The following is a 14605-nucleotide window of genomic DNA, read 5'->3' on the forward strand; positions in this document are numbered from 1 at the left end:
TGAATCATTTCATGGCTCCCTCCTCTTGTTGGATCCGAACAAAAACTCACCAATTTAAGATGGATTGGTGGGGACTTGGGACTTGGGACTTGGAAGTTCCAACCTGGAATGCCTCACCGATAAGGATTAAACGTTGATCGGCCAATTATTGTTTCAAGGAGTCGATCAACAATCAATTTCCAATCAAGTGCCCGCAGACATGGTATCCATATAAATGCAAACTCCCCGCTCGGATCCCTCTATCTCTCTCTCTCTCTCTGACTCTCAATGTGCAGCGCCTGTGAGCAGATGGGAACCGACTGCGGCAACCACGGAACGTATTGCTCCGGCGCCTGTGAGCAGATGGGAACCGACTGCGGCAACCACGGAACGTCTATCTCCTTCACCATGAAGGTCACATTGGCCGTCACGATCACCTTCAGCATCACCATCGGCCTCCCCGTCAGTGGCGTCGTGGCCTATCGCCTCCTCCGCCCGACCAAACCCTGCTTCTACATCCAGAACGCCACCATCTACCAGTTCAACCTCTCCTCCACCCCAGACGGCCTCCTCTCCTCCGTCATGCATGTCTCCGTCTCCTCCCTCAACCCCAACGGCCACGTCGGCCTCTACTACGACAGGCTCGGCGCCCACGCCGCCTACATGGACCAGCGGATCACTCTCCCCTCCGCCCTTTCCCCCGGTTTCCAGGGGCACAAGGACGTCACCGTCTGGTCGCTCTACCTCTACGGAGCCACCGTGCCGGTATCGCCGCAGCTTGTGGAGGCCTTGCTGCAGGAACAGGCGGCCGGGTACCTGAGGCTCCACGTGAAGTTCCAGGGCAAGGTGCGGTGGAAGTTGGCGGGGTGGATCTCCGGGCACTACCATCTGGGCGTCAGCTGCCCCGTCTCGTTTGCTCTCCAAAACATGGGAGAAGGTGAAGGTGCCGGCACCGGCGTCACCGACCCAGCGGCGTTCCGCTTCCAAAGCATCTCTCAATGCGGCGTTCACGTTTGAAGCTTTGTCGACGTAGATCGTGGTGTGGGGTCGTTCGTTGTGTGCTTTGTTGTCGTGTCTCCTGACCCGTTGGATCATGTCCGTCGCTTCTATCTCCCTTTTTCATTGGAAGAGTGTCATGGGTCCAATCTGTGGGTCCCATCACTCGTCTGCAATCACAAGCAAGTAACTAAAGGAACGAACAAGGATAAGCGTTCCTTCCGTTAAATAAAAGCACAACTTCCAAGTCAACGACTTTTCGCCGGCGCTGTGCGAGACGGAACAGATTAAATCTCAGGGGATTTGGACAGACAACTTAAATAGCAGAGAAGGGCACAAGAACAGGCAGCAGCATCTGTAAATGGAGTTACGCTACAAAGGGGTAAAGTCTGCCCCATTTTTATTCAGTGCGAACAGAGAATATATCGATCGGTTAACTCACAATAGGTTGAAGGGTAGAGTCCATCCCGAATCTTAGAGAAAACTTGGCACATCAGAACTCACGGAACAGCCGCAAAATATTCCTTGCTGAGTTTAGGATCCGGCTTCATCGATTTCTCTCCAGGTTTCCATCCTGCAGGGCAAACCTCATCTGGGTTCTCTTGGACATACTGCAATGCCTGCAAGACACACAAGAGTTGTTTGGATAATGCTGGGGTTGAAGTTTTTGCATGAAGAATCTGCAGCAAATGCTGCTAACCATCAGAACTAGAATTGAGTATTTGCAACCAAATCGAAAGAAATGGCACATCACTGAAAGAAACCGTAATGCTCTATGCTCATCCCATAGTTAAGCCAATGGTGAGCAAGTTGATATGCTAACTGCTAGCTTTTTCCCATCATCACCTGAAGAGTCCTCATGGTTTCATCAACACTACGACCGATGGCGAGGTTATTGATGGTAGAGTGCTGAATCACACCTTCCTTGTCAATGATGAACAGTCCTCGCAACGCAATACCCTGACAGATTATATGGATTAGTTCATTACACAACCTGAATCTCATTCATGACAAAATGAGCATTTGTAAATTAAAGCAGCTTTGTGAACAGGGATACACTATTGATTTTTCTTTTTTTTTTTGATCTGTTAAAACTACAGAAGATACTTAAAAACATGCACAATTTACCTGATCAGGGATCAAGACTCCATAAGACTTTGAAATTGATTTAGTGATATCAGATATCAACGGATAGTTCAGATCTCCGAGCCCCCCTGACTTCCTGTCTGTTTGAACCCATGCAAGATGGGAGAACTACAAATGGAGCACACTTACTCTGTTAGGGCCAATAAAACCTATAGTAAACATAAATGCTAAATCAGATTGCCGCTACCGAGGCACAAACTGTTTTATTTCTTTTTCGTCATTTGATCTCTTGTCTCGAGAACCATATTTTAAAGGGTATGGTAAAATAACATGAAAAACCGGTACCCAAGGAAAATAATGAGAACAAGCAAAATTAAAGGATAACGATATCAACCAGAATTAACAAAAAACAAAAAAGAAAAAGGACAAAGGGAAGACCTAAATGTTGGAAATGTTCACACCTTTTGTGTCTCTTAGATAAGACAAATATTATACATCTCATGGGAAAGCACGGCATACTTCTTAATCTTTCTTGCAAATAAGCAGAAGAATTAATACCACCAACAATTTAATTATGACCAAAACAAAAGCAGGAAAACATTAATAATAATGTGTATGAGCTTCATTTAAATCAATAATTCATTTTCGCTAGCAAATGTTACAAGTTTTTGTAACAAAGAGGATATTAAAAATGAAAACAGATCAAATAATGGTAATTAGATACCAATAATGTTAAATAATGAATCAATACTCTTCTAGGGTTGATATAACAAAGCTAGGTGACTCCATTCAGGATTTGCAATGGTAATAAATTTTCAACACTCGGTGACTCGAACCACCATAACACCAAGGTACAAAATTATAGAGAAAATTGCTACAGATCAAAACAAAATCCAAATATGAAAACAACTTACCACACTGTCAACTGAAACACCCAATATCTCTGTATTTAACTTCTCAAATTCCGAGTAGCGGTCACTGAAAGCAGTTATCTCTATTGCACAGGCAACAAATATTCAGTCAGTTCTCTTAAGATGTGAACTTCCCTTTTAGAGGTCTATAGAATTTGAACATACCAGTGGGACAAACAAACGTGAAGTCCAGTGGATAGAAAAACAGAATTACATACTTCTTCCCAATATAATCAGAGAGTTTTACCTGCCAGTTAGAGTAATGAAAAAGACTAATCAGAGAGTTACAGTGACCAAGGAGATGCTTGATGTCACTACGATACATAAGTGAAGACCGGAGACAAACATATAATGAATGATTCAATATTTACAAAATATTGATATAAATTGGTCAACTGTTGAGATTCGCTCAAATTTTCTCATCAAAGTACCGAGTTCAAGGACATTATATTTATTGAACTGTTCTGCCATCCATTTCATTGTGTTCAAAATCATTCTAAAATTTTTGGGTTGGATGCCTTAATCCTTGAGCTTCCTTGGATGTTAATTCAAAATATTATTCAAAATTTCCAAATACATTTATCTGATAATCTTGGTGCAGAAGAGGATATTTTGAATAACACAAATATGATATATCACCTTGGGTCTTTAACAATAAATACATACTTCAATAAAACATATCATGAGGTTGAGAATTGAGATATTAACTCAAGGCAGTATCAAAAGTTCAGTTTGTCAAGTTCGCAGCAAAAGCATTCTGTGAGCTATTTTAACATTTCTCGGTACAAACTTCAACAAGAGCTAGATCACCAAACAGAGCTGAACAGATGAGATAATTTCAATGATCAATATAAACGATCAAGATTAAGGTGTCGTCCATGTTAATACCATAGAAGAAGAAATTCACCCAAGATACCATGGTTATCTTGGGCTGAACCAATTTGCAAGATCAATTTAGTTTGCTTTGTCTGTCATCTTTATTTGTGGCAAAGTTTTCTTTTAAGAAGTGGTTTCTTGTAATCTGTGAACTGCCACATGGCAGTGTCATAGACATTTGTGTTGAATAATGGTTGTACATTCATCTCCGGTAATGCCAGAATGAACAAGATAAAAAGAAGTGTGACTAACACTGAAAAGATCGAAAGATCTAAGACTAATCAAAATGCTAAAGACAATCCCACTAAATATGATAAAAGGCGATCATCTTTAAATACAGGAAGTACAATTTTCTTTCATCCCTTCTTTTCCCCCTGATTTACTTATTTTTTCTGCTTTCCTTTTTATTAGAATATGAAGAAGGATGTAAGCTCATTCATCAGAGAATGTGGTGCAATTTTCATAAACTATAAAAGATTTGAGGCCATTAATTTGACGAATCTGACAAGCTTGAGTTAGGCCAGGATTATCCCTCTCTTCCTTCATTCCCTCTTATCAAAACCTTATTAGGACCGAAATTGGTACTAAGAGGGGGAGGGGGAGGGGGTGAATTAGTGCTTTCGTAAAACTTCGTTGGTTTGAAAACTCATTCGAAGAAATCGTATCGGAAAAGGTTTAAACTTAGAGAGCACGTTCGTAAGCGTAGTGAGAGTAGTAAGCAAGTAAATCAGTTAGCAATATAAATGAAAAGCATAAAGGAAATGCAAACCGATTTTATAGTGGTTCGGTCGTCGTGACCTACGTCCACTCCCGATTTCTCTTCACTTGAGTCCAGCAGCTTCCACTACCGATTTTCTTTCCAACGGGCGAAGATCAACTACCCTTACAACTCTTTCTCCTTTTCACATACTCAGGAGAGAACCTTTACACATCTCTCTTTTACACTTAGACCTCACTTCTCCCTTTAGAAGAATTTTTAAATACTAGGAAGAGGTGACTCTACACTAAGAGAGATTTACAACTTTTTTAACAAGGATTCTTTCCCTCTTACTACTCAGTTTCTTGTGTAAATTGAGCAGAGATGAGTGGGGTATTTATAGGCCCCAAATGGATTCAAATTTGGAGCCAAAATAGTCTCATCCCGGGTTTCAGGGTACTGGCGGTACCACCGCTTGCCAGTCTAACACTGGGCGGTATCACCGCCTGACACAGTCTGGGAGACTGTGTCTGGGCGGTACCACTGCCAGACCCTGCTATAGGTCACCGAATAGGCTAAACAGCAGGCCTAATTCAGCCTTGATTCCGGCCCAATTGGCCCATAATCAAGTTGGCATGATTACACCAAAAACTAACTCAATTAGACCTAACTAACTCGATCTAAACACACACGATTACAAGTCATTGTTCGTCCGGCGCATCATCCTCTCTTTTGGTGTATTGCCCAATCGGCATGTTGATTCCCGCAACTTCCGATCTCCTTGACGCAATGTTTGATCATTCGACCCAATGCCCGAACTCATGGCACGAAGTCCTTCCGACCGAACGTTTGATTCTTCCTGCTTTAATCGAATTGTCTTTTCTTGATCGAGATTAGTCCTGCGTCACTCAAACATATATTAGATCATAATTTCATCAATTGATTTCATCATCAAAATATGAGATTCAACAATCTCCCCGTTTTTTATGATGACAATCAATTGATGACGAAGTTTAAACTAAACTCCCCCTATCAATATGCCATATTGAAATAAGGTATCATTTCAAAAAATGATAACCATTGACTTTCACATCATTGCATGCGTCATAAAATCATATGTATTACATGTGTCATTCCAAATCATAAATATTTCAAATCATCATGGTATCAAAATTTCAAAGTACATTATATCCTACCATACATGATCATAACTCCTCATTGTATGTATCATCATAATATTGAAAGAACTAATTAATCATATCATTACATGTATCTTAAAATCATGAGTATTTCATGTATAATCATAATTTCAAAACATCAAAGTACACCATGCATGATCATCATCAAAACCCATGCATAATTCAAATTTCAAATCATCATAACTTCTCCCCCTTTGTCATCAACAAAAAGGAGAAAAGTACAACTAACAAATTTTTTTAAAAAATACAAGATAGTAAATTAGCAAGTTTTACGTCATTTTAGAACATGCAAGCTAGCAAGTTTTAGAGATATTCAAATTTAGCAATTTTGTTTCTCTTGAGATGTGCAAGCTAGCAATTCTTGCTTCCTTTTGCAATATGCAAGTTTGCAAGTTTTGCTTCTTGAGATTAACAAGATAGTACTTTTGCTTGAGATTACAAACTAGTAATTTTTTCTTTCTTTTGCAATGTGCAAACTAAAAATCTTTGCTTCTCTTTTGAGATTAACAAACTAGCAAGTTTTGTTTTTCTTGAACTAGCAATTATTTTTCTCCCCCATTGTTATCGTCAAAAAGAGGGGAATAATACAATGGTGCAATTCATTTTCCTTTACATTAATTTTCAAATCATCATATAAAGGATAACAAGAAAAATTAATTTGATGATGAGATATACACTTCATGAATACAAGGGAGTAATAAGACAACTTTCAAGTTGTGAATCAAATATCGAAAAATCAAGAGAAAAAATTATGATTCATTTGGATAAATCAAATAGCGAAAAGAAGAATCATAGTAAACAATCTTGATTCATAAAAATATTAAGTTATAATTATCAAAGAATCAAGATCATGATTTGGATAAAACTTCTCTTTTGTAAAAAACAAAAAGAACTATAGGAGAACAAATAAAATATCTCGATTCATGTATAAGAAATCTCAAGTTGTCAAGATCATGATTTAAAAAAAATCTCAAGTTAGAATTCCGAGAATTCAAGATCATGATATAGATAAAACTTCTCTTTAGTAAAGAAACATAAAAGATTAAATAAGAGATATTGATAAAAAAAATCTCAAGTATCAAATAAGAGATTTGGATAACACTCATTTAAATTTAAATCAATAAATTATTAAAATCACTTTCATAAATTCATAAAAAATAACATAAATAGATTCATTAATCTCTTTTTGAAAGATTCGATAAACTTTTAGGGATAGAGACATTTTCAAGAATAATGCATTCCTTTTTTTTATTTCAATTTAAGAGATTGATTTTATACAAGCATGTCCTTATTTTCTATGTCAAATCCATGCATCATTGATTAAAACTAAAAAACAGAAAATCATCACAAAAGAATCATCAAGATCAATAAGCCATATATTATAAAAATCATCATGCATAATTTCAAAATATAAACTCATTAAGTATGATTTCATTAAACATAAAGCATATTCAATCAAAATCATTTTGTTTCGGCTAGTGAGCTTTGTGAATATATTGGATCTCCGATTATATATGCCTTGAGCGTCCACTATCAAGATATCATTTTTGCTCCTAGCTTTCGAATGTATATATTTCTACAAAAAAGGTGTGTTTGCTATAGGTACCCATTTGACTTTGGGTCCCTCATGTTTAGATCTATCTATCTTGATTTTTGACATGTGGTCATTTATGATTCATTTAGGAACCCAAACTAATTTGTGTGGATCATACTTTTTGAATGAACATTTATATACAAAATGACCATGTTTACAACAAAAATTACACTAAACCTTAGGGGTAACATGCAATGTGGGTCCTTCAATAAAAGTAGTTGACTTTTGTTGAGTGTAGTTACTCATAAAGCCGATTCCTACTTTTCTGTGTACATGACCCTTATTGACAAGAATCATGTTTAATGATTTGCTACCAATTTTAAATTTTTCTAAAGTTTGTTGTAATACTACATTTTTTTTCTTAAATGAGTTGACCTCTTCACACTTAGTGCAAGGAGTTAACATGCAATTATCATGCTCATTTTTAAATTTTTCAAATTCACTAGCAAGAGAAGCCTGATCCTTTTTTAACAACTTATATTTTTTACCAACTAGCTTAAATTCATCAAACAAATCATGAAAGACATTAAGTAATTCATCGTAAGGTAAATAAGATTCGTTTGAGTCACTTACCTCATCGTTGAGAGCCATTAAGGCGTAGTTTGTCATTTTGCCTTTGTTGGTTTAATCCTCGTATTCGGATGTACTCGATTTGTCCCAAGTCACCTTGGGTGCTTTCTTCTTTTTTGGCAGCTTCTTTTTAAGTTCGTTTTTGTTCTTAGTTTCATGTTTTATGAATTTTTTGAATTCTCTTGTTGAAAGTTCTATGTCATTATCACTTGAGCTTTCGCTCGAGTGGTCTTCTTTTGTTCTAAGTGTCAAATCCTTAATGTTCTTTGGAAGGTTGTTCTCATGTTTGTCATGTGCAATACATGTCATTTCATAGGTCATTAAAGACCCGATAAGTTTTTCAAGCGGAAAGTTATTTAGATCCTTTACTTCTTGTATTGTCGTTACTTTAGGATCCTAATTTTTTGGAAGGGATCTTAATATCTTGTTAATAAGTTCAAAATTAGAAAAACTTTAACCAAGTGTTTTTAGACCATTGACGATATCCGTAAAACGGGTGTACATGTCTCTAATAATCTCGCTTGGTTTCGTATGAAACAACTTATAGCTATGAACCAAAAGATTAATTTTCGACTTTTTAACCCTATTTGTGCCTTCATGTGTGACTTCGAATGTGTGTCAAATCTCATATGCAGTTTCGCACGTAGAAACCCGATTAAATTTGTTTTTATTAAGAGCGCAAAACAAAGCGTTCATCACTTTAGCATTTAAAGAGAAAATTTTCTTCTCCAAATCATTTCATTCATTCACTGGTTTAGAAGATTTTTTAAAACCACTTTCAACAATGTTCCATAAATCGAAATCCATAGAAAGCAAAAAAATTCTCATTCTAGTTTTCTAATACGTGTAGTCTGTTCCATTGAACATAGGAAAACGAGTGATAGAAAGACCCGCTTGATTGGCGGTAAAAGCCATTTCTCTTGGGTGTTAAATCAAACAAGAAAATTTTTGGCTTTGATACCAACTATTAGGACCGAAATCAACACTAAGAGGAGAGGAGGGGGGGGGGGGGGAATTAGTACCTTCGTAAAACTTCGTCGGTTTGAAAACTCGTTCGATGAATCGTATCGGAAAGCATTTAAACTTAGAGAGCACGTTCGTAAGCGTAGTGAGAGTAGTAAGCAAGTAAGTCAGTTAGTAATATAAATGAAAAGTATAAATGAAAAGCATGAAGGAAATGTAAATCAATTTTATAGTGGTTCGATCGTCGTGACCTATGTCCACTCTCAATTCCTCTTCACTCAAGGCTACCGACTTCCACTACCGATCTTCTTTCTAACGGGCGAAGATCAACTACCCTTGCAACTCTTTCTCCTTTTCACAGGCTCGGGAGAGAACCTTTGCACCTCTCTCTTTTACATTTAGACCTCACTTCTCCCTTTAGAAAAATTTCTAAATACTAGGAAGAGGTGACTCTCCACGAAGAGAGATTTATAACTTTTTTTACAATGATTTTTTCCCCCTTTCTACTCAGTTTCTTGTGTAAACCGAACAGTGATGAGTGGGGTATTTATAGGCCCCAAATGGATTCAAATTTTGAGTTAAAACAGTTTCATCCCGGGTTTTTAGGGTACTAACGGTACCATCGCCAGTATTGGGCGACACCATTGCCTTCTAGTTTGACACTGGGCGGTACCACCGCTTGACACACTGACACTAGGTGGTACCACTGCCCAGTTTGGTGGTACCACCGCCTGACACAGTTTGGGAGACTGTATCTTGGCGGTGGTACCGCCCAAACACTGCCAGACCCTACTACAGGTCACTTAATAGGCCTAATTCAGCCCTGATTCAGGCCCAATTGACCCCTAATTAAGTTGGCATGGTTATACCCAAAACTAACTCAATTAGACCTAACTAACTCGATCTAGACACACACGATTACAAGCATGAATCTTATGTTGTCCGGCATGTCATTGGCTCATCAAGCGCTTCATCCGATCCTTCGATACATCATCCTCTCTTTCAGCGAATTGTCCTATCGGTATGTTGACTCCCGCAACTTCCAATTTTCTTGGTGCAATGTTCGATCCTTCAACTCGATGCCCGAACTCATGGCACGAAATCCTTCCGGCTCGACGTCCAATATTCTAACATGCTCTACTCCGGCCCAACGTCTGATTCTTCCTGCTTTAATCAAATGGACTTTCCTTGATCGAGGTTAGTCCTGCGTTACTTAAATGCATATTAGATCATAATTTCATTATCAAAATATGAGATTCAACAAACCACTCATTATTATCCTTTTTCCCTATTACAGACATTTAAGTCGAGAAATCTCCTCTATCATTCTTCAACTCTTGGTGTCCCACAGTCTTTGGAATTTGAAAGAAGCACTTTCAAACATTGACTATAGAAGATTTATCATATGAGAAGCACAAGCCAAATAGCTAACGTGAGTTCAAGTAATCATGAACTATCCTGAATAGCCAACTGGAGCTTGTCGAAAATGGATTATGAATTAAAACAGATCATCATTTCTTTTCCCTTCAAGTACATATTTATTCTAAGCTGTTTCACTCATGTCTTAGCATGCTGATTGTTCTTCTGGAACTGAAGAAAGATTTCTTATATTAGCTTGGTCTTTTTGTTTCCTTATTGTTATGAATCATCCAACCAACTTTTTGCTGTCTACAACAAGTTCAGAGTAAATCTCTCGATTCTTATGTTCTAGCAACCCTTAAAACTCATACGTCAGCATCTTTTTTCTAACTCTAATAACTAAACGAGAATGTGTTTGATAAAAATATACCAAATAAGAAGCATCCTGAAGCAGAATGAACAATAACATGTATGTATAGTTTGCTCAAGTTTCAAACAGAGTCGTTGATCCAAGAAGTGATATAACCTTTAGAAGTCATTTTATACAGAAAAATCTGATCAATTTAGACAAACAAAGATCTCCACAATGTTATGCAATGTATAGACCTGTGTTGCAAAGAGCAACGCACAGAACACGATGAAGAATAGTACGCCAAAGAGAAAAAACAAACTCGTATCTCAAAGGTTCACGGAGATACAAAAATGAAATCAAGCATAAGCTTACATTTATGAACTCCTGATCAAAGACAGCTTCAGCCTCAAAATCCGGTGCTTTGTTCCCGACTAACGGCGAGTAGCTCTGCAGAAACATCAAGTGCCCACTCAATCAAGACATACAGATCAAAATTACGAAAGCCAGAAGAAATCGGAACACTAAAAGTGATAATTTCTTTCGCCCCTATCTACGCAATGTCATCGCGAATTCCACTTGTTTCCCTTAAAACGCAACTGACCCCCACTGATTTCAGCCACTGAAAGAACAAGCACTTCACTTCGGCAAAATATTGTAAATTAAGCATCTAAATCAGGGAAAAGAAAAAGGAACGCTAAACCAACAGAGATTCCGGCGATTGAACAGGAAAACAGAAAAAAAAAAATTCGCAAGTTAGAGGATTCTAGACCTCGGACGAGGCTTTGACAACGAAGCTTCTTTGGGAAGTTCTGGGAGCAGAGATCATCCGGGCGGGGCGAGGCTGGAAGCTCCGCCTTAGGCCGTGGAAGCCCTTCGGGATTGCCTGGGTTCCCGATGGAGGAATCGACGTGGGGGCCAGGGAGGCCAAGGGCGCCGTGGGCTTCGAGGCGACGAGGGAAGGAAGGGAGCAAGCCATGACGGCGCAACGCACACCCACGCTCGCTTCGCTCCAGTGACCGGGGAGGATAAGGGAGGCGATTGGTTCCGGTTCTTTTTACGTACCGAACCCGGCCGGAGATATATGATTGGAGAATCTATATCGTTCGTAAAAGGTGTACACGAATCTTAAAAAGTTAAAAGTACTCGCGGTGTGCTTAAGCAGGGATCACCAGCAAAGACTCATTGCATCCGGTATTCCTTCGGAACTGGGTTGTGTTCGTGTGCGGGAAAGTAGGGGCAACAAAAGCCTTTCAAAAGAGGGCATAAAAGCACTGTTCAACATATTCCAGAGGTGCAGCAGACACTATAAAAATCTTAACATATTATTATTACGTAAAAAATTTTGATGTCAGAAATTAAAATTAAATAATGATATATTAAATTTATAATATATAATTTTGATATTATTCAGAAAATTTTTATCTAATATGTAGACGCATCTTCGTTAGATTTGAAAGTTATCGGGATGTGTGCAAACAGAGCTAGACTTATATTTTTTTTCTTTTTATTCTTTACAAAATTATTATGGGCGTTGGATTAGGGATACTAGAGAGATGAAATAAGATATCTCTCAATAAATAATTATTTTCTCTTATTTGTTTTTCAAGAAGATCTAATCATTTTATAGGCGAAATGAAAAAAATCTATAATCTTTCTATTGGTTAATAATTATAATCAAAATCTAATCATATATATAATATATCTTATTTAATTAAATAGAGTCACATAATCTAACTTTTTTCCACTTTATCCATTAATTGGTAAGATATAAAAAAAATTAAAATTACAATAAATAAAATAAAAGTTTATTTAAAAATAATTTTACTTAATTAAATTCTAAAATTTTTTAAAAATATTTTACTTGTATGCATGAATTTTATAATACAAGTTAATAAGTCTAATAAATATAATAGTACATTAAGTTTGATTAGTTATGCGAGTCATAGTGGTTATATATCATCAATATCATATTTCGTATTATAATATTATTAACCCTTTCTAATATAGTTTAAAATGACTATTGTAATTTATCTTGTCAAGACAATCCCATAAGTGCATTCAATCATTATAAATATGAACAGAATAATAGAAATAAATAAGTTTAATTACATAAATAAGAATGTTAATTATGTTAGGATCGAGTTAGCACTAAGAGGGGGAGTGAATTAGTGTGTACGTAAAAATTACGTCGAATCGAAAATCTTCGTACGACAAAAATCATATTAAGGAGTGTTTAACTTTGAAAACGTTCATAAGAATATGTAGCAAAAGTAATGAGGAAGTAAAGTAGTTTGCAATAAAGGTAAATAATAAATCAGAAATACAAATCGATTTATAGTGGTTTAGTCCATGACCTACATTCACTCCTGATTCCTTTTCATTCGAGGCTATCGGCTTCTACTACCGGTCTTCCTTCAATGGGCAAAGACTAACTATCATCTTACAACTCTTTTTCATTTTCACAAGTTTAGGAGACAATCCTTAGAAGCCTTACACATCTCTTGAATGATCTCAAAACTAGAAAGAGAGGAAGACACTTAGCAATTTTACAACCTAGAATAACAACCCTTTTATGCTCTGATTCATGTTGTTCCATGTAAGAATAGTTGGGGTATTTATAGACCCCAAATGACTTCAAAAATGGAGCCAAAAAAGGTTTCATCTCGGGTTTCCCGGGTCCTGGCGGTACTACCGTCTGCAGCAATGACACTGGGTGGTGCCACCACTTAGTCTGGTGATACCACTGCTTGACACAGTCTTCCAAACTATGTCTAGGTAGTACTATCGCCTGATACAGTCTTGGAGACTATCTTGGAGACTAAGCCTCTAGCGGTGCCACCGCTTGACCCAACATTTGAGTCACTGAATGGGCCTTTCTCTTGGCCCAAAATAGCCCCAACATAGGCCCAATTGATCCCTATTTAAGTTGGCCTAATTATATTTTAAACCAATTCAATTAGAACTAAAACTATTTCGATCTATACAATTATTACAAAGCATTAACCACATATTGTCCAACATGTCATTGGTTCATCGGTGCTTCATCCAATCTTTTGGCGCATTATCTTCTTTTGCGGTCTTTTACCCAATTGGCATGTTAACCCCCGCAATTCCGATCTCCTTGGTGCAATGTCCGCTCTTTTAGGCTCGATACCTGAACTCATGGCACGAAGCCTTCTACCGATACATCGATCGATCCTTGGGCTCGATGTCCAATCTTCTAACATGTTCTACTTCGGCTCAATATTGATTCTTCATGTTTTAATTATCTCTTCATGATCGAAGCTAGTCCTATGTTACTTAAATGCATATTAGATCATAAACTCTATTAATTGGTTTCATCATCAAAATCTGTGATTCAACAAATTATAATGTACCCTCAATCATGTATGATCATATCTTTTATAGGTTGCTCAGAAACTTAATTATAAAAACATATTCTTTCAAGTACTTTAGATAGTAGGTCATAAGTGATTACATAAGCAATTAATATAGTAGAACTTAAATTCTTAATTGATATTAATTATTTCTAAACTTATTTTCTAATCATCAAATATTTTATACTAAATACATATAAATATAAGAGTACTTGATATTCTTAGATAAAAAAATTACTACAATATGTCATATAAGGTATCTTTAGTGACTTAGCAATTGAATTTGACTGCATTAAGTCTTAAAATAAAACTTTACCATCATAAGGCTTGGTCGGTTGCCTCAAAGCATATCACAAAATTAGCTTCTAGTTGATAATATAATAATACATTACTTTATTTTTATCCTATAAATTATCTCTTTAACTAATATACACGTAAAGTGAACTTTCTATTATTATTACAGAATTAGTATCTAAAAATACTATCAATTTAAGTCAATCTAATTTCATATATGTGAGTATATAATCTTTTTTTCCTTCCGTATATCTTATTATTTTCTTTATAGTCCCTTAGTGTTTTATTCTTTAGTACATTTGGTTTAAGCTTGAGTATGTAATATACTTCTAACTATGTATTCATAATGAAT

At 36.8% G+C, this 14605-nt stretch overlaps 2 protein-coding genes across 2 annotated transcripts; one reads left to right on the plus strand and one right to left on the minus strand.

The window, feature by feature from the left end:
* The first annotated feature begins 288 nt into the window (after positions 1 to 288).
* Positions 289 to 996, plus strand: LOC135613874 (NDR1/HIN1-like protein 1). The gene has a single exon (XM_065110887.1). The coding sequence runs from the start codon at positions 289 to 291 to the stop codon at positions 994 to 996; it is 708 nt and encodes a 235-aa protein (XP_064966959.1).
* Positions 997 to 1269: 273 nt separating this feature from the next.
* LOC103988114 (2-Cys peroxiredoxin BAS1, chloroplastic) lies at positions 1270 to 11628 on the minus strand. The gene is made up of 7 exons (XM_009406638.3): positions 11352 to 11628; positions 10955 to 11029; positions 3138 to 3219; positions 2976 to 3055; positions 2104 to 2229; positions 1822 to 1935; positions 1270 to 1595 (listed from the first exon to the last, which is right to left on the minus strand). Exons 1-7 carry the CDS (start codon positions 11556 to 11558, stop codon positions 1476 to 1478), a joined length of 804 nt encoding a protein of 267 aa, XP_009404913.2. The 5' UTR covers positions 11559 to 11628; the 3' UTR covers positions 1270 to 1475.
* Positions 11629 to 14605: the final 2977 nt, after the last annotated feature.

The sequence above is a fragment of the Musa acuminata genome, chromosome BXJ2-6 (genome assembly GCF_036884655.1).
Source record: "Musa acuminata AAA Group cultivar baxijiao chromosome BXJ2-6, Cavendish_Baxijiao_AAA, whole genome shotgun sequence".
Lineage (NCBI taxonomy): Eukaryota > Viridiplantae > Streptophyta > Magnoliopsida > Zingiberales > Musaceae > Musa > Musa acuminata.